The following is a 19,660-nucleotide window of genomic DNA, read 5'->3' as shown; positions in this document are numbered from 1 at the left end:
TATAAAACATCTTCAGGCACATTTGATATTCTGACATAAACACCAGAATCTCCAATAAGGGCACTACTAATCTTGTATAGTTAATGTAGGGCAATCTCTGGTACCGTCATTGCATTCATGTTTACCAATTACAGGTAGCATAATGGATGTACAAGCAACTCGACCGAATGTTACAGACACAGAACTATTTGACCAATATACAATACTCTCCATCATATGCAACATAGGGTGATAGCAATAGGATTCATAACAAGAACAACAGTGCCACAGCCTAGAGTTTCTTCAGTTCATCAGTCATAACACAAGGATGGCCAACATTGCTTCATTTGTTACCACCTGACACATGGACTCTCTCTCGTGGAGGAACCCCTAGCAATGTCTTCATCATGTCATATGTTGTGAAACCGATAGCTACTGAAGGGACAACCTGAAAAGTCCATGTGTCAAGAAATAAAACTTGATATTGACATTATTGTAAAAAATGAACATCCCAGTTGTAGATGTCTAATACTCCCTCCGTTCCTTAATATAAGCCATATAGATTTCTAAAGAAAATTCCAAAATATAGGTACGTATCAACTCCCACGCCGATTAGTTTGGAAACCTTCTCACCGTACATAGCACATGCCCCAACCAATCCCTTAGATTTAGGAAGCAATCTGATTGGGAGAGAGAAGATGGCCTGATTTTCCTTTTTTTCCTCGGTCTCACATCCTTCCCCAAGCCGTGCGTTAATATTGGTGCTAAAAACTATATGGCTTATATTAACGAAAGCAGGGAGTAATTGGAACTAGGCAAAAGAAAACAAGGAGCAACACAACATGAGTAATAATTGTAACTAAGCAAAGGAAAACAAAGAGCAACCCAATATACCAAGTTATTTTTCCATGACGCATATTTTGCAATACTGATTCTCATTTTTCAAAATTTGTCTTTCTTTAATTTTGTCCTGGCTTATTACCTTGACATAGTTAAGGCTCAGACCAGCGAAGAGTTGTCTCCAACCTTGGCACCGAATGATCAACAAGAGACCCTGGAAAGTTCCTCTTATACGGAAACCATCACTTGAATTTTGAGTCTGCTTGCTCTGAACCTGAAGACAGAAAGTCTTGTGAGTGGTGACCGTAGGCATCGCAGATGAGATTTAGCAGATTATCAATGCATGGAATACAAGAATTGTACCTGCATTTGTCTTCGGACGACATCCAGTGGATAAGTGAGGGTTTGTCCAAATAGACCAGCTAAAGCTCCGCAAGAGAGCTTCAATATAACAGAATTCTTGTAATCTTCTGGAACTTGAGATTTCAGATCTTCATATATGTAAAATTTTAAGCCAGCGTATGGAAGAATACCAATAAGAGTTGGGCCTGTAATTGATTAAAAGAATCTTGAACCCTCCTCTCTTGTTGTAATAATATAATCTAAATAAATAATACAGACAATCTCAAGTAATGTAATTTAAACTAAAAATTTTAGGATATTCATATGGTAACTCATGTTAAACTAATATGTTTAAGCCCTGGCAATAGTGTTTCTGGTCACCTATGGAACCAGTACTTAGGATTTAAAGTAACTAACAGTAATGCCATCATGTTTTCAGGAAAAACCAAGAAAGAACTGAATATGCATATTTGGTATCAACCTAAATTGATACTTAGCATCATGTTACATTAGAAACAAAGGTGTGCAAGTGTGGAACATTAGCGGGCATGGCAATGCTGGAAAGAAACGCAATAAATTGCTAGCCTCACACTGATGAGCCATAAACGATACTACAAATCTAAGCGAATGAAATGAGACTGAGGATAAGAACATACCTACTCCACGATATAAAGATCGTGCGCCTCCTTCCTTGTAGACAGTCTTGAAGACATCTTTTATGCCATTATATGTTTGTTGTTGACCAGAATTTCTGAAAGCATTGCCAAGCTGGCCAACATTTGAAACCTTGGAGCAACCGTGAAGAAATTAGTGTTACAGCCTTGAGCCAACATTGGTAATAACAATACATCAAAAGCCGACATGGCGTAAACAACTAATATTTGCTCAGAGAGTTGTTCCAGCAATACATCTATTGATGGAGACTCTTCACTACAATCAAAGGAACAAAATGAAAAAAAATAAACAACTAATATTTGCTCAGAGAGTTGTTCCAGCCATACATCTATTGATGGAGACTTCACTATAATCAAAGGAACAAAATGAAAAAAAAATGCATCAGTGAACAAGGTAGTACAATACCTGGTATGCCAGCTTGGTCCTAGCCAAGTCTAATGGGTATGTACACAAAACTGCAGTACCACCAGCAGCAGAGCCAGCTAAAAGATCAACGACAGGCCCTGTACCTATTGATGGAGCAAAATTGTTCAATATCCAGCACCTATACTGCTCATATGTCATGTAATGTAATGCTGCATATGGAACAATCCGAAGCACGCTTGCACCGTTCCCTCTGCGTGGATAATAACAGTGAATTCAGATCACTATACTTAATTCAGAAGTAAAAAAGCTTGAGGCATTTCTGCCATGGTACTCACTTGTAGAAGCCTCGAATTCCCTCGTATTGCCACAGCTTCCTCAAGGACTGGAGGATCCCAAGGGACTGGAAACCTTCAGTTCTTGTCTACAAAGCAAACAGAAAATGTGCAGCAAGTGAGCTAAACATCAACACAGTCACCACAAATACTGAAATTGATAGAATGGGCAGCCTGGGACCTGCAATAAGATCTTGACCCTCTCCAGTGGTGCTACCGCAGTCTTTGCAAATGCACCAGCAGCGCCGCCGGCGATAAGCTCCTTGGCATAGACCGGGAGCAAGTCCAGAGTGGAAGCATTCACTTGTGCAGCCGCTGAGGCCGAGGAGAAGGTGGATTCTTGTGAGGAACCCATCTCCCGAACGGGCTGAGTATAATCAGGATTTGTCATATGTGCACTCCCTACCACTACTGATTTGAGCATCAAACTAATTAAGGGTAAGGGATATCTTTGTACAGGGTGGAATATCCCCAAGAATACGTCCCCAAAACCGGCAATACAATCTTTACTTTGCCTCCCCACTACTTGCATTAAGAGTACGGAAATAGAAATTAGAAGATAAGGTAGAATCCTGCACGGCGATCGGATGTTAGTCACCCAGGAAACCAATCTTTCCCCTCCCGAGTGAAAAAAGTGAAAGGCAAAAGGGGGGAAAATCTAGCGTGAGCTGGATCCCCACCCAGGACAGGATTCACATCCCCAAGACGCAACAACAACTGTACACTCTTGTTACTGGAAAGCACAACACTCGCATCAGCAGGAACCGATTTACACGCAGGCCAGCAACTCCGAAATCGAGACCAAGGAGTTATTTGGATTATTCCGAAAGCGCGAGGAGGTGACGGGCGGATCCCGCAGGCCGCCCCTCCGCTCGCGATCGCAGGAGGGCGAACGGCGACTCGCTAGCCCATGGGCCTGCGGCTAGCTCCGGGGACGGAAGGTGAGAGCAGGAGCCTGCCCGCCGGGCGGCGAGGCGGCGAGATAGGGGCGAAGGCGGGTCGAGCGCGGGCAGGTCCCTCGCATCCACCGAGTCGCTCCAAGGGACGGGGAGAAAAATACTCATCAATCGCGCGGGATTTGCGGGGGGCGAAAGGCGAAGGGGGAGGAAGACCCCGATCGAGGAGCCGTGGCGGCGGCTGGGCGGCCGCGGATTGGATCCGGCCGGACCCGTGGAAGAATAGCGACTCGTGTGGCGTCTGCTCTAGCGGGATTGCCGGAAGGGGAGGGTTGAGGTTGATCAGGTGATGTGCTTTCCCGAGGAGGAAGAGTCAAGGGGGCGGCGGCGGTGGTGGCGTCACACGATTGGCGGTTGGTCTGCTGCAGCAGCCTCCTGCTGGCGATGGCAATGGAAAGCCAAGAGCTCAAGAGTTGAGCACCACGTGCGAAACGGTGATAGCACCGTGCGCCGTCCCGTAGTGTCTGGTTTACACCACGTAATTCTACTCTATTTTATAGTATTTTACTAGGAAACGTGTCCATGCCTCACAACACAAATCAATACGTCTAAGAATGAAATTATAGGTTGTTCAAAATCATATGAGTACGGTTTATAAGTCTAAATCACATTGGAGGCACGTCTAACTCATATGAGTCGGTCATAAGCATATGTCACGTACGATACATGGGGTTCGAGAACAGTTTGAGAAGGAAAAAAATAGGATGGAAAAATCCCTTCATTCTTTAATATGAGGTATATATTAGAATGTAATGAAAAAATTCATGTTGGAAAAAACTTTGAAATACAAAATCAGACCCACAGGCAAATGCTGATTGAAATATTTGGGTGGAAAAAACTAAAAGAAATATAAAATCAGACCCAAGCGACCGACCGATAAAAGGGACACGAACAATAAAAAACAGCGCGGGTAAAAAAAAGCGGAACAAAAATCAGATTAGATGTGCTGCAAATTTTTTTTTAAAGAAAGACAAAAACTAACCCGAGTGGAAAAACAATATAAAAAGAGAACAGCAGCATAGAATAGAAAAAAGAATAGTTACGGACTCAATCACGACTCCTTGGGTCCACTCGTAAGTGTATCTCTATCTCTACGACTAGAACATTTATAACTATTTTGTCCACAGGTGCGACACCAAAGCTGCTCCATGTGATCAGATTAGGAAGACAACGCGCACTCGCTCTATGCGATTAGCTCAATCCCCATAACAGCCGCAACAAATTAGGAAGGTAAAAATCAATTCCCGTAACAATCGTGAATAATTCCGCGATCACCCCACGCCGCCAATCACAAGAGACCGCACCGTCACCTGCACCGTGACCTCCCTGGCACTCTACAGTCGCACGGCACCGTGTCCTCATCTTCTCGTGCCTGGCCCTCGCGCCACCTTCGCCATCGCACACGTCGTTCGCCAATCAATGCCATCGTTCAATCGCGCCTTGTCCACGTCCTGCCCCATACCGACCCCGTCTGACACCCCGTCTTGTCCCCATCGCCTCAACACCGCTAGAGCGCCCGTCGCCTCGCCGTCCTGCCCGCTGACGCTGGCATACCCTGTCACGACACCAAGCTAGCAATGAGCAACCACCAGGTACATCACAAGGACCCTTTATCCCCATTTGTCTTCCCTTCCAGCTATGCGAAACGGAACACCCAAACCCAAATCCTAACAGCAACACGTGGGCGAAGACGACCACGACTAATCCTAGCAGAAGCACACGGACGACGACAACCAGCGGAGCCATCACCGAATCGCCCCGCTCAAGTCTCCGTGGCGCCACGCCCTCCCCACTGACGCTGCTGCTTTGCGCCGCCACGGGCTCAGGTCTCCACTGCCGCTGACACACGCCAGGCACGCGGAATCAGGACGCTGCTCCGATGTCCGTTGCAACAGATCGCTGATCTCACCACTTGCAGTCCGCGGAGCCTACAATAGATCGATGATCATGGCGAGCGACCGAGCTCCTTAGCGTGAACCACCAGCCGACCACTACCAGCTGGGTAGCACAACTATCACGCCCGTGAACTCCTACGCCGCATCGCCATTGCCAGGCGTGAGCTCGCTCCGGGGGAACAACCAGTCCCGGCCTTACTCCTCCGCCCTTGGTAAGCCACAGGTGAGCTTCCCTGCACACCTGCGCTCCTTCTCCACGCACGCGCGTGCGCAAGGCACACTGCGCAACTACAAGCTCGCGTTGCTGGGAAATGGCCGCCGAGCACCGGTCGTGCTCTATTCCGTGCTCTGCTTTGCACGAGCGTTCCTAGCTTGTTAGCTTGATGATCTCAGGATGACATGTCCACACTTTCTTGCTGTTTTCCTTTAGAAGAATAAAAGAGGAAATATATTGGAAATTCAAGGACCCATACCCTTCTGCATGGCTCGGTCCATGGTGGACCGCTCACACACCACACTGCCGATCCATGGTTCATGGCCCTGTCAGGTTTTATTTTTTATGTGGACATTCTAATAAACATCCTGTTAGTTGTTGACAATTTTCTGAGGATGTTTATGAAACTAGAATAGTCTCCCTTTACATGATCGATTATCGAGACCATAATGTTTATAATTATATTTTTCATTACACCATGGTCAACTACTCAACTGGAAGCTAAATGTGCTTCTTTTCTTTCTTTTTCTATCTCTGCAATATGGCAATGCTTTAGATTTAGTGCATTTTGGATAGTTCAGAGTGAGCTTATTTATTTGAACAAGAACATATGTCGTGCTATTTAGGTAATTTGCAGTGAGTTTGTTTGATTTTAGTCCATCCATTTTGGTTGGAATTTTGAGCTTTTTGCACTACCTGATGATCGCTAATTCAGTCCTCATCCTGCCATGCAAACCACATTTCATTTCTTTTGCCCACAAAATTTGCTCGTACATAGGTATTGGGCATGAAAAAACTAAGTGGAACAAAACTTTTTTTCGTGAACACCTGTTGCTATTTACTTGCAAGTTCATAGAGTTGCCTTGATGATATGCAAATACGGATCGCTCGTGTCATCTTAATAGGTCCGTTAGGATAGCGGCCACAGACAACACCTAATGATCGAAGCACGATGGGAAACTAGTTATTGAGGCCTCCCCTTAGGGAAATGCTCCAATGACTGCAATAAGTCTTCTCGACTGAAATTGATTTTAATTCAAACTTGTGATCACTGACAAATTGGTAGTTGTTAATATAACTCATCTACCCCGGCTGTTGCAACCACCTCTAAAAAACAAAAGATTTAGCCATGCTTTTCTATGGTTAGGGATGGGTAGGTTTAAACTCTATGGTGTTGTTTAGAACCTCAAATTTTTGTCAAATTTTTTAGGTGCTAAAGTTACTTTGTTTCGAAGACAAGGAAGTTCGATTCTCTGCCCCTAACCCTCCTAAACCTAATAAACAGAGGGAGTTTATCCTGAAGATAAAAAATGTTCTCGATATATGATCCATTCATCTTTTGACCATTTTAATGTAATAACTGCACATATTTATACTTTTACCAACTTTCTTTCAATCTAACCGAAATCAGAAATTACGTGTTTCAAATGTGTAGAGGTACAATATTAAACCTATGAGTATTAGACAATTCTCAGATTACATGTACATATGAGTGCATAGGTACATGCATAAAATATTATTTCTAAATTAGCAAAATAGGGTATATCATCATTTTGTTTATCGTTTAAGAAAATATGTCATCATTTTGTTTAACTTGCTAGCATGAAATAATTTATAGCCGCTTTGGTTTCACAGTTTATTATTTACAACTATAAGAACCGATCACATTTTTAGAAGATCATTATTTCTATATCTAAAAGACTATTTTCTTTAAAAAACTGTCTTCATGTATTTTTAGACCTCTTTCCTGCATGGAGACTAATGAAAATCACAGTTGTCGCATGCCATTGAGAGACTTGTCAAACTAGATAAATGAAGGTAAATACTGATGTCGATGTGTATATGTATGTGAAAATTTTAACATCTGATAATTAATGATGTTAAGTCTGTCTTCTAAAAAAGCAGGCGTTGAAAGTGGATCAAATACACTTACACAAGTCTTCGATCCTCGGGAACTTAAAAGGCAAAGGGACAGAGTAAGGCTTGTGGAGCATCGTACGACAATGACTGAAGAACAACGGAGCGAAATTAATAGAAAGCGACGTGAAGCATATCACAAGAAAAAAGCCAATTCTAAAAACGAGAAACTATCTATAGGTGGCATTCTTAGCTTTATTATATCACACTACCTGTAATGCCCGTGCGTTTAATATTAATAATCTAAAATAGCATGCAACTTGTTTGTAGATGGTGACATTGCAACCGACATTGAAAACACAGTTGACACCGAGAATAATGATTGGCTTCATATTAACCAGTCGTACCAACCTGTGTGAATTGGTAAGGAGAACACAACATTGCAATATATATATATATATATATATATATATATATATATATATATATATATATATATATATATATATATATATATATATGTGTGTGTGTGTGTGTGTGTGTGTGTGCGCGCGCGCGCGCGCGCGCGCGTGCATGCGTTGTCTAGGATAATGGTGTCACCTCATAATAATGAACAAAATTTCTTATGTAGGTGAATGCTCGGTGATGAGTGTAGATAATAGTAGCATCATTGACTTGAATAAAATACCATGTATAAAAGACTGTGTGGACACCAATTTGAGTCATGATTGTGGTACCCCTGCTACTTTAGATAAATCTCGTCAACAGTACTTTAGGGAACGATTTGTAAATATGACACCAGAATAGAGGGAGGCTAGACGTGAACAGCAATGAAAAAGTTATAGAGCGCCTGGGCGAAAGGAGGTCAAAGTAGCGGGTAATAAAAGACGAAGGGAGGTGCAAAAGGACACCCTACACCGGGATTCTATCGCCATGGAGAACCCGTTATTTGTTCCTGAACTTGTGTGGCCCACTGTAAGCGCATCTGGAGCTCATAGATCCATGGTGAAATCCATTAATTGGGTTATCCTAGAGTCTAGTGCAACACCTCTTTATATTCCTCCACCTCATGAGGAGGCCGATGATGAAGGATGCGATGAGTTGCTGTCTGGCCATATGACACAAAGATCACATGTTCCATCTGGACAAAGACATGCGTTGTTAACGCGTCGTAACATGATGTTTGAGCGTCGCATTGGCTCAAACACAAGGGCATCTAATAAAGATGGTAACTGCATGGCTGAAGACCGAGTGGGTGCTAACACACCCTTGACTCAATCAGTCGTGACCAACAATGGTATATACTGATGCCTCATTATCCCATTTAGGGGACCTATATACCATATTATACCTAACCGATCCATGGTAATTTCGTGATTAACAGAAAGGGCAGGACCCAAAATTCAGGCTACATCATCCACACCGACGGCACCACTGTTTGATGATTGTGAATGCATGGCTAAAGAATACCCGAATGATAACACACCCTTGCCTCAATCAGTCCTGACCAACAACGGTAAATACTAATGCCTCATGACCCCATTTAGGTGACCTATATTGTATACCATATTATACCAAGTCAACCATGGTCATTACATGATTATCAGAAAGGATAGGACCTAGCCCTCAACCTGCATCAGATGCACCGATGACACCACTATTTGATGACAATGGTAATTTACACTATTTTGTAACATTCTATAAACTATTTGAACTCCTTTATTTATTTTTACCCGTAGTTCTACTAACTCACGTATCTTTGATGGCCATAGATGATGATGAGGGAGATATATTTGAAGAAGATGATGAAGAGGATGAGGGATACCTATTTGCCGAACAAGGTATTTGTATGAAAGACTGAATATAAATCAAATCTTCTACTACTTTATCTAAACTATTACGGCTTAAATGTTATTTCAGAAGAGGAAGATGATGATGATGTCCAAGACAATGACCTTGAGGAAGACACGACTTTTGTCCCTAAAGTACCTGACTGATACGATGAGGTGTATAGTAACATGCCTACAGATACCCATATGTTAAAACCTGTTGCAAATTGCAAGCACTGTGATGCGAAAAGGTTTGAGCATGAACCACGTGGGTTCTGTTGTTGCGGCGGAAAGGTCGAGCTCAATGAACTGAACATATCTAATGAGCTGATGAGGCTTTGGTCAAGTAATGACGTAGATGCTAGGCACTTTCGTAACAACATTAGGTTTTTCAATGGCCATTTCTCTTTCACTTCTCTATATTGTCACCTCGACATCACTACTGCAAGCTAGAAGAACAGTGGCATATACATCTTTCGTGCACATGGCCAGATCTATCACAACATAAGGTCATTTGGTAGAGAAGAGGGTAAGGAGCCAAGACATCTCAAGCTTTATTTCTACGACGATGATCCAAGCCTTGAGCACCGCTAACGACGATGTCGTGAAGAGAAGTGCCAAAAAGACAAGGAGGTCATTAAGAGGCTTGTGGCCATCCTTCGTGACAACCCATACTCGACAACATCTTAGGAGTGTGGGCCAGGCTCACCACCTCAAGGACTATCATGTCAAACTAAACCTTGACCAGAGGCTAGACCAGAGAACATATAATGTACCATCAACTTCAGAGGTGGTTGTTGTTTGGATCGAGGGAAGCGAACTCCTTAGTCAGTTCTAGAATAGTGTTGTCCTACATGGGAAAGATAGAAGCAGACACGACATCCGCTCATATCATGGATGCTATGATGCTCTTTCATACCCTCTATTCTTCCCTAATGGTGAGCTTGGGTGGCACATGGATATTCCAAAGAAAGGAGTTAGTATGGAAGAAGTCATCGAGTATCGTGCCCTACAGAAGGCTCATAGTGGGTCAGAAGAAGAAATAGGTTTGTTATTCTTCTTATTTAAATACTTTGCATACATGTACCTCAATGGTTATTCTACAAACAACTCTAATTCATGGCTATTTTTTGTAGACTCCCCTAGTAGACTATGCATGTCTACGCGTGACTACTACTGCTACAAGTTTTAGATGCGTCTAGGAATATTTAACCCCATACTGTATGACAAGCGTCTATTCTAGCAGTTTGTAGTCGACACGTACATCAAGATTAAGAGTTCTCAATTAGATTATATATATGCAACCATCAAGATGATATTAGGGCCGACCTCTACCAAGGATTGGTTAATAGCCTACATGCCGGTGAAGGTAGAGCAGAAGCTGTTGGAAAACGGACAGTGATGCCTTCATCATTTATTGGAGGCCCACGTGACATGAGGCATTGGTACATGGACGCCATGGCTCTGGTATGGAGGTTTGGTATGACATGTAACCCAAACTAGGATGAGATCAAGCGTGAACTCTACCTTGGCCAGACACCATAGGATCGTCCAGATCTCGTTGTTTGGGTCTTTAGAGCAAAACTACAAGAGCTGAAGGATAGACTACTAAAAAATGATATCCTTGGAAAGGTGCGAGCACATGTTTATGTTGTGGAGTTCCAAAAGATGGGTTTGCATGCACATTTTTTGCTAATCATGGATTTGAAGTACAAGATCATGTGTCCAGAGCAGTATGATCGCCTCATCTCAGCTGAGCTCCTGAACAAGAAGAAGTACCTAGTCTTGTACAAGATGGTTACCAAACATATGATGCATGGCCCTTGCGGACTGCTTAATCATGATTGTCCATGCACAAAGGGTCGTGATTCCTACAAGAACTATTACCCTAGACCTTTCTACGATGTCACAGTACAAGGCAAGGATTCATATCTAGTTTACAGATGGCGTGAATATGGCCAAAAAGAAAAAGTTCATGGACACAAGCTTGACAACAGATGGGTCATGCCTTACAACCTGTATCTCCTCTGTCTATTCAACTACCACATTAATGTTGAGGCATGTGGGAGCATCAAGGCTATTAAGTATCAGTTTAAGTACATTTACATGGGTCATGACCAGGCGTCTGTGGCTATGAGAGAGGCTAACAAGGAGGATAGCGAAGGGAACATTGATGAGATCAAGCAGTACAGAGATGCTAGATGGGTAACCCCCCTAGAAGCCTTGTGGAGGATATACGGGTTTGATTTGAGTGATAGGTACCCTTTTGTTTTGTCCTTACAACTACATCTTCCAAACATGCACATGGTGTCATTTCACTGGCGCCAGGGGATTCGACGAGTGCTTGATTGTCCAGGTGCTGACAAGTCAATGCTTACAACATACTTCGAGAAGAACAGGACAGATGAAATAGCTCGAGGTATATTGTACCAGGACTTTCCTGAGTTCTATACGTGGCAAGCATAGGGAAAAGTTTGGCAAAATAATGTGCGTCATCATACATTACGACAGATTGGAAGAATTATGTCTGCCAATCCAGTCGAGGGGGAGTGTTACTATCTTAGGGTTCTCCTAAATCACATGGTAGGTGCAACCTCCTTTGAGTGTCTAAGGACCATGGATGGCAAAATCCTATCGACCTTCCATGAAGCTGTAGAAAGAAGGGGCTTAATCGAAGAGGACAACATGCTGAACGAGAGTTTCGCTGAGGCAATCGGGTGGATGATGCCATATGCGCTGTAAAGGCTCTTTGCAACAATATTGGTATTTTGTGAGCCTAGTGATGTGTTTGGACTGTGGGAGAAACACAAGGAGGCAATGTCCTCATGGATATTCAAAAATTGCTACAGTCAATGCATCTTCATGGTAGAGCAGATGGTCCTCATGGATATTCAAAAATTGCTATAGTCAATGCAGAAGGATATAAAGATGTACCCACTTTCTGATATCGACGACACATATGATGCCTCTCATGATATTCCTAGAGAGATTTTTGAGGAGGCTAGCATTGAGGCTAACGAGGATGGTGTGGCTCTGTCAGACACCCTTAACGAGGAGCAGCGGGCTACATACGATGAGATCATGTCCTCGGTTGATACCAAGGATGGGGGTCTCTTCTTTGTGGATGGTCCTAGCGGGATCGGAAAGACTTATCTATATAGAGCACTTGTCGCTACTATACGTAGTTAGAAAAAGATTGCTGTGGCAACAACTACATCTGGTGTCATAGCCTCAATAATGCCTGGTGGTAGAACCTCCCACTCGCACTTCAAGATTCCCCTCACCATTGATAATGGGGCCTTTTGTACCTTTACAAAATAGAGTGGTACTACCTAGCTGGTTCGAGCATCATCTCTCATTATTTGGGACGAGGCTAGCATGACAAAGAGGTAGTCTGTCGAGGCGCTGGACAACAGTCTCCGTGATATAATGGACCAACCAGAGCTATCATTCGGTGGGAAGACCGTGGTGTTCGGTGGAGATTTCAGATAGGTTCTTCCCATTGTTTGGAGAGGGTCGAGGGCTCAGGTGGTTGGTGCCTCGCTGCGTATGTCGTACCTTTGGGATTCCATGCGATATCTAAAACTGGTGCGCAACATGAGGGCAAAGAGCGACCCATGGTTTGCAGACTACTTGTTGCGCATCGGTGGAGGATCTAAGGAGGTGACTGTTGATGATGAAATCCGTCTTCCTCATGATATATGCATACCGCACACTGGGGAAGATAGTGACCTTGATACTCTAATTGACTGCATATTCCCTAACCTCAATGCAAATATGTCAAGCAAAGATTATATCACCTCTCGAGCGATCTTATCTACGCGGAACGACTAGGTTGATATGATTAATATGAAGATGATAGGTCATTTCCACGGGAAAGAGATGGTGTACCATAGTTTTGACTGTGCGGTGGATGATCTGCACAACTACTACCCTGAGGAATTCCTTAACACTTTGACACCCAATGGTCTACCTCCACATGTGTTGAAGCTGAAGATTGGTTGTCCGGTTATATTGCTTAGGAACATTGACCCTGCAAATAGACTTTGTAATGGTACCAGGTTTATCATATGGGGGTTTCAAAAGAATACCATAGACGCAGAAATTGTGTTGGGACAATACGCTAGAAAGCGGGTTTTTCCGCCTCGTATACCCTTATGCTCGTCAGACGATGAGATGTTCCCTTTCCAATTTAAGTGAGAGCAGTTCCCTATCCGGCTCAGCTTCGCGATGACCGTTAACAAGTCGCAGGGGCAGACTATCCCTAACATCAGGGTATACTTGCCAAAACCAGTGTTCTCGCATGGCCAATTGTATGTGGCGCTATCAAAAGCTACGGCAAGATCGAACATTAGGATCCTAGCCATATCGGCTGCTGAGAAGGACGTGAACAAGGGGAAAGCGAAAGGGAAAGGGAATGGGAAGAAGAAAGTGACAAAGGATATATTCACAAAGAATATCATATATAAAGATGTTCTAACTCCATAAAAGAGGTAATGCATCACACGTCGATACATATTTTTTTAGGATATCAAATGGTACTTTAACTTTAAAAATTAACAAACAACTTATATGCAGGATACTTCTAACTACAGCTTCAGCCATCTGCATGCTTCAGCTACAAGAAGTCAGACGCCGCATCTTGAACTAGAAAATCTTCTAGATCATCATTGATTGGTGACCAACTGCAGCTTGGTATTCGTGCAAAGCACGTTCTCTTAGTCGAACTATTAAGAGATTAGATTCTTAATTGTAGAATAGATTCTAAAACACATATTGTGAAACATAAACTTGTTATGATTATCTTTCCATAGCACTTGATTCCTAAAGAAGTGCAAGCTTATCTTTCGCGTATCGTAGGCATGAAGTGATGCGACAATTGAAGTTGATGTTTTAGTTTTGCATTCAAATTTAGAGTTATATTTTAACTATCTATCTTTCATGAAGACTTATGTAATATTGATTGGAACATTATGATTACCGTATCTATTTTAGATAACAGTATAACACACGCTCATACATATATTATCGTGGTATTATGTGTTCTCATTGCAACGTACGTGCATTTACCTAGTAGGAAAGAAATGAGTAGAAATAGAAAAGAAATAGCGATGGACTCCACCTGGACTCTTATACTATTCCAGATTTTGGAAAAAAAACCACGCAATTAAATTAGAAAAGAGGAGTACATTTTAAATAGAGAAATCTATTTAGATTAGGATTCCTATTCAATTTACCTCTCAATAAGCCCTATCTATTTCATATTAAATAGGACATGTGTGCACACAAATTAAGACTTTCATTCACAAAATTAGTTAGAGGGCCAAACCAAAAAATGTCAAACAAAAAACAGTGAAGAAATTTTAGATCTTTATTATTAGGTAATAGATTCTAGTAGCATCGTAATGGACCCAATATTATGAGCAGAGATATGTAGACCGTGACTATTGGAACAAGATTCTGTATTTATCACCGCTAGACACGAGTTGTTATAAGTCTCCACTATCCGAGTAGAGTAGACGATAAAATAGACGGAGAAATTTTTTGGTTTTTTAATATATTAGATATAGATTTACAATTTGCTATATATAAATTTTGTTATAAATTTCCAGAGGATGCTTGATACTCCTACATAGATTAGGAAAACAGTTTCATTAGATTAACTTTTCTTCTAATCTAACCACTAAAAATGTTGTTTGTTTATGTGAGCATAAAACAAAGATCGCTTTTTACAAAGCAAGATTTTTGATAAGCACATGAACTGAAACTAATTACAACTTAAAACCGATTGTTTGGAAACTCATTGTTAAACGTCTTTTACCTAAATCGATCTATAAACTCTTCGTCTAAAAAACCACTTTAGAGCTGAATCTCTAAGTACATTCACAATATTTGCTTGCACAATTTTAATATTACTAGCAAACATGTCCGTTGGTTGCAACGAAACCAAATATGTATATAAATCGGACCACGTATCATCATTAGATGTGTAATGGAATCAAACTCCGTATCATTGCTAGATGCGAGTTAGATCTAACTTATATCAGCGCGGTTCATGTATGGGATACGTAGAATGCAACCTAATATGTATTGAAATCACGCTCCGTGTCCATCATCACTAGACGTGAGTTGTTCTAACTTGTCTAGGAGTATAAGTCATGCGTCCAGGTCATACACAAAATACGGAGGACACGAGTGGAGTTTTTTTGGAAGTTAAAAATGTGGGACGGAATTAACTCTCTACTATTCTAGTGGTAGGTGGGACAAAAAATTAGAGGAGAAAATTTAATAAGTATGTCATACCCAATCTTAAAGACAAAATTGGATACAAACCATATGTGTGTGCCTGGGAATTAATTACACGCATATAAAGATAAATTAAAGGAGAATACTAAGCACAGTGCCCGCAGCAAAACACAAACATCAAGTGCCTCTAGATGCAATCACTCAAGCAATGCACTTGGATTCTCTCCCAATCTCATAAAGATGATGAATCAATGATGGAGATGAGTGGGAGGGCTTTTGCTAAGCTCACAAGGTTGCTATGTCAATGCAAATGGCCAAGAGAGTGAGCTTGAGCTGGCCATGGGGCTTAAATAGAAGCCCCCATGAAATAGATCCATTGTATCCCTTCACTGGGCACAACACGGGGTGACCGGATGCTCTGGTCAAATCGACCGGGCGCTAGACCCTAGTGTCCGGTCACGCGATGCATTCCACGTGTCCCTCTGCATTCAACCGGAGCCACCCGATCTCAACGGTCAAGTGATGACCAGATGCGCTGCTACGAAGTGACCGGACGCTGGGCCTCAGCGTCTGGTCGTTTCCAGTAAGGTTCCATTCACGCAAAATCATGACAGGACGCGTTCGGTCATGCTCGACCGGGCTCACCTAGCGTCCGGTCACATGATGTCTCCCCTGTGCGCTACCACATCAGCAGGACCGGACACAACCCTCCAGTGTCTGGTCACTAAGTGACCCAACATCCGGTCAAAGACCGACGCCAGCGTCTTTGCAGCTTCTACTGACCGGACGCACCGGTCCAACCGAGGCCAGCGTCCAGTCACTTACAGTGACCTCTGTCTTGGGTCCTTGTAGGTTAGTTACCATGGTCTTTGGTACCCTAATGTCCTTCTTCTTTGGGCCCACAATTGGTATACCAATAAACTTAGCCTTCACACCATTGGCACCCTTAAAAAGTATGTAACAAAAATCAAATTTAATTGAGGATACATTAGGTAGCTTGTTCTTGTTAATCTTGCAATATTGCTCTACATGCCCAACTTTCTTGCATCTATTGCAAAACTGACCATTGCCCTTCACAAAGCTAACTTTAGGAGTGACAAAGGCCGCCTTGCCTTTCTTGGGGATGTAGCCTAATCCCTCTTTGTTGAGAGAAAACCTTTGGCTACCCAAGCACTTTAGCAAGCGGGCATCTCCACCATAGACATTGCCTAAGGCACGAGTGAGCTCATTCACCTTCTTCTGGAGGGTCTCATTTTCTACCATTAGTGAGGCATCACAAGTGAGACCATCACTCAAAGGTGAAGTAGAAGTAGTAGTGCTACAAGAAGTGTTAGTGGGAGCAACTACAATGGGCTTATAAAAAGATTCATCAATAAGATCACATGTTAGTCCCATATCACAAGACATGATCACTTGCTCTTTCTTGGCCTCCTCCTTCTTGACTTGCTCGATGAGGGAGGAGTGAGCTTTCTCAAGCTTAGAGTGAGCTTTGCTAAGCTTCTCATGGGCTTCCATGAGCCTCTCATGAGTGGCATTGAGCTCATCAAGGGATTGCTCAAGAAATTTGACTTTCTTGTTCAATTCCTTGTACTCCTTTCTCTTCATCTCAAAGCAAGTATGCACTTGCTCACACATGTCCATAAGCTCCTTAGAGTACTCCTCCTCCTCATCATCACTCCTACAAGCATCACTTTCACATTGATCATCATCACTCACATCATATTTTACCTTGGTAGGCTTTGCCATGAGGCATGTCGATGGAGTGTTGAAGATGGAGGGTTTGTTGTTGATGGCGATGCTTGCTAGTGCTTTCTTGATAGATTGCTTGCCATCATCACTAGAGTCATCACTATCTAAAGAGCCATCACTATCCCAAGTGACCACATAGCCTCCACCCTTCTTCTTCTTTTGAAAGGTCATCCTCTTCTTCTTCTTTTCCTTCTTTTCTTTCTTGTCCTTCTTGTGCTTCTTCTTCTCATCCTCATCATTGTCACTATTGTAGGGATAATCCTCTACAATGTGATTGGGGCTCTTGCAATTGTAGCATCTTCTCACATATTCTTTGCTTTTGGTGTGATATCTTCTCTTTCTTGCACCATAGCCCTTCTTTTTCATGAATTTACCCATCTTGTGCACAAATAGATCCATGGCTTCATCATCAGTCACTAAGATCCTCATCATCACTTGATTCTTTCTTGGACTTGCCCTTGTTCTTGGATGATGAGCTAGCCTTGAATGCTACACTCTTCTTCTTCTTGTCTTTGTCTTCCTTCTTATCATCCTTGTCAACCCCTTTCCTTTCCATATGGTATGTCTCTTGTGTCATGACATCACCTAGTACTTAGTTAGGGGTAATCTCCTTCAATCCTCCTCTTATGATAAGCAATCTCAACATCTCAAATCTTGGAGGTAGGCACATCAAGAACTGATGAGAGACATCATCATCCTTGATCTTCTCTCCCAAAGCCTTCAAGTCATTGATAATTAATTGCAACCGATGGAACATCTCCAGAATGCTCTCATCATCCTTCATCTTGAAGCTTGTCAACTTATCCTTGAGGATGTACAACTTGGCACTCTTCACCGTCGGTGTGCCCTCATTTGTTTCCTCCAATCGCCTCCATACCTCATTAGCTCTTTCACAATCCTTGATTTGCTCAAACACCTTGGAATCAATGGCATTGTATATAGTGTTGAGAGCCATTGTATTGCATTGCTTGTTGGTCTTGTCTAGGTTGGTGGGATTGTCGGGATCAATGATAGCATAATCATTCTCGGTCACATCCCATACTTGATCATTGATTGAACCAAGATACATCCTCATCTTTCTCTTCCAATAATCATATCATGTGCCATCAAAGAACGGTGGTTTACCCCCCACATGGTTGAACACAACTTGAGCCATAATTTGACACCGAGGTTGTTAAGCCTTCAATCAAATGGTGACCATGGCTCTAATACCACTTGAAAGATCCTAATATGGCTAGAGGGGGGGTGAAGAGCCTATTTAAAAATCTACAATCCGACTAGAGCAATTTGATTAGTATAACAAATAGCGAAATGAAAACTTGCTCTAACTCTACAAGGGTTGCAAGCCACCTATCCACCAATTCTAGTTGTTATGATCATTAGGCACACAATTTAGTAGGTCACTACTTACTAAGAGCTCTCACAATTGCTACACTAAAGAGCTCCACTAGATGAACTTAATCCACAAAGCAAGCTCTTAATTCTAGCTACACTTTTGAGGTTGTTATAGCTAGTTTGTGAAAATGTAAATGAGTAAGTGAGGTGATTATACCGCCGTGTAGAGAAGTGAACCAATCACAAGATGAATACTTTATCAATCATCGGAAGAATACCAAAGGGCAAGAGACAACCAATTTTCTCTAGAGGTTCATGTGCTTGCTAACACGCTACATTCCTGTTGTGTCGACCAACACTTGGTGGTTCGGCGGCTAAGAGGTGTTGCACGAACCTTGTCCACACAATTGGACACCACAAGAACCTACCCACAAGTGAGGTAACTCTATGGAACAAACAATCCACTAGAGTTACCTTTTAGCGCTCTGCTGGGGAAGGTACAAACCCCCCACAATCATTGGAGATGGCCACGAACAATCACCAACTCATGCCAATCCTCCTCCATTGCTCCAAGCTATCTAGGTGGTGGCAACCACCAAGAGCAACAAGCGAATCCCGTAGCAAAACACGAACACCAAGTGCCTCTAGATGCAATCACTCAAGCAATGCACTTGGATTCTCTCCCAATCTCACAAAGATGATGAATCAATGATGGAGATGAGTGGAAGGGCTTTTGCTAAGCTCACAAGGTTGCTATGTCAATGCAAATGGCCAAGAGAGTGGGCTTGAGCCAGCTATGGGGCTTAAATAGAAGCCCTATGAAATAGAGCCGTTGTACCCCTTCACTGGGCACAACATGGGGTGACCGGACACTGGACCCCAGCGTTCGGTCATGTGATGCATGCCACATGTCCCTCTGCGTTCAACTAGAGCCGCTTGATCTCAACGGTCAAGTGATGACCGGATGCGCTGCTGCAAAGTGACCAGACGCTGGGCCTCAGCGTCCGGTCGTTTCCAGTAAGGTTCCATTCATGCAAAATCACGA

The 19,660-nt window shown here is 42.7% G+C and overlaps 1 protein-coding gene and 1 pseudogene across 1 annotated transcript; one reads left to right on the top strand and one right to left on the bottom strand.

Moving 5' to 3' along the window:
* Window positions 1-38: 38 nt before the first annotated feature.
* Window positions 39-3,872, bottom strand: LOC136452315 (mitochondrial carrier protein CoAc1). Its single transcript, XM_066452932.1, has 7 exons — window positions 2,716-3,872; window positions 2,538-2,623; window positions 2,242-2,452; window positions 1,818-1,947; window positions 1,183-1,367; window positions 962-1,093; window positions 39-427 (listed from the first exon to the last, which is right to left on the bottom strand). The coding sequence occupies exons 1-7, from the start codon at window positions 3,064-3,066 to the stop codon at window positions 323-325; spliced, it is 1,200 nt and encodes a 399-aa protein (XP_066309029.1). The 5' UTR covers window positions 3,067-3,872; the 3' UTR covers window positions 39-322.
* Window positions 3,873-8,101: 4,229 nt separating this feature from the next.
* Window positions 8,102-12,474, top strand: LOC136454749 (uncharacterized; annotated as a pseudogene).
* The last annotated feature ends 7,186 nt before the right edge of the window (window positions 12,475-19,660 follow it).

This window comes from Miscanthus floridulus, chromosome 5 (genome assembly GCF_019320115.1).
Source record: "Miscanthus floridulus cultivar M001 chromosome 5, ASM1932011v1, whole genome shotgun sequence".
NCBI lineage: Eukaryota > Viridiplantae > Streptophyta > Magnoliopsida > Poales > Poaceae > Miscanthus > Miscanthus floridulus.
The sequence above is the reverse complement of the archived record's forward strand: the minus strand, read 5'-3'. Positions and strand labels throughout refer to the sequence as shown.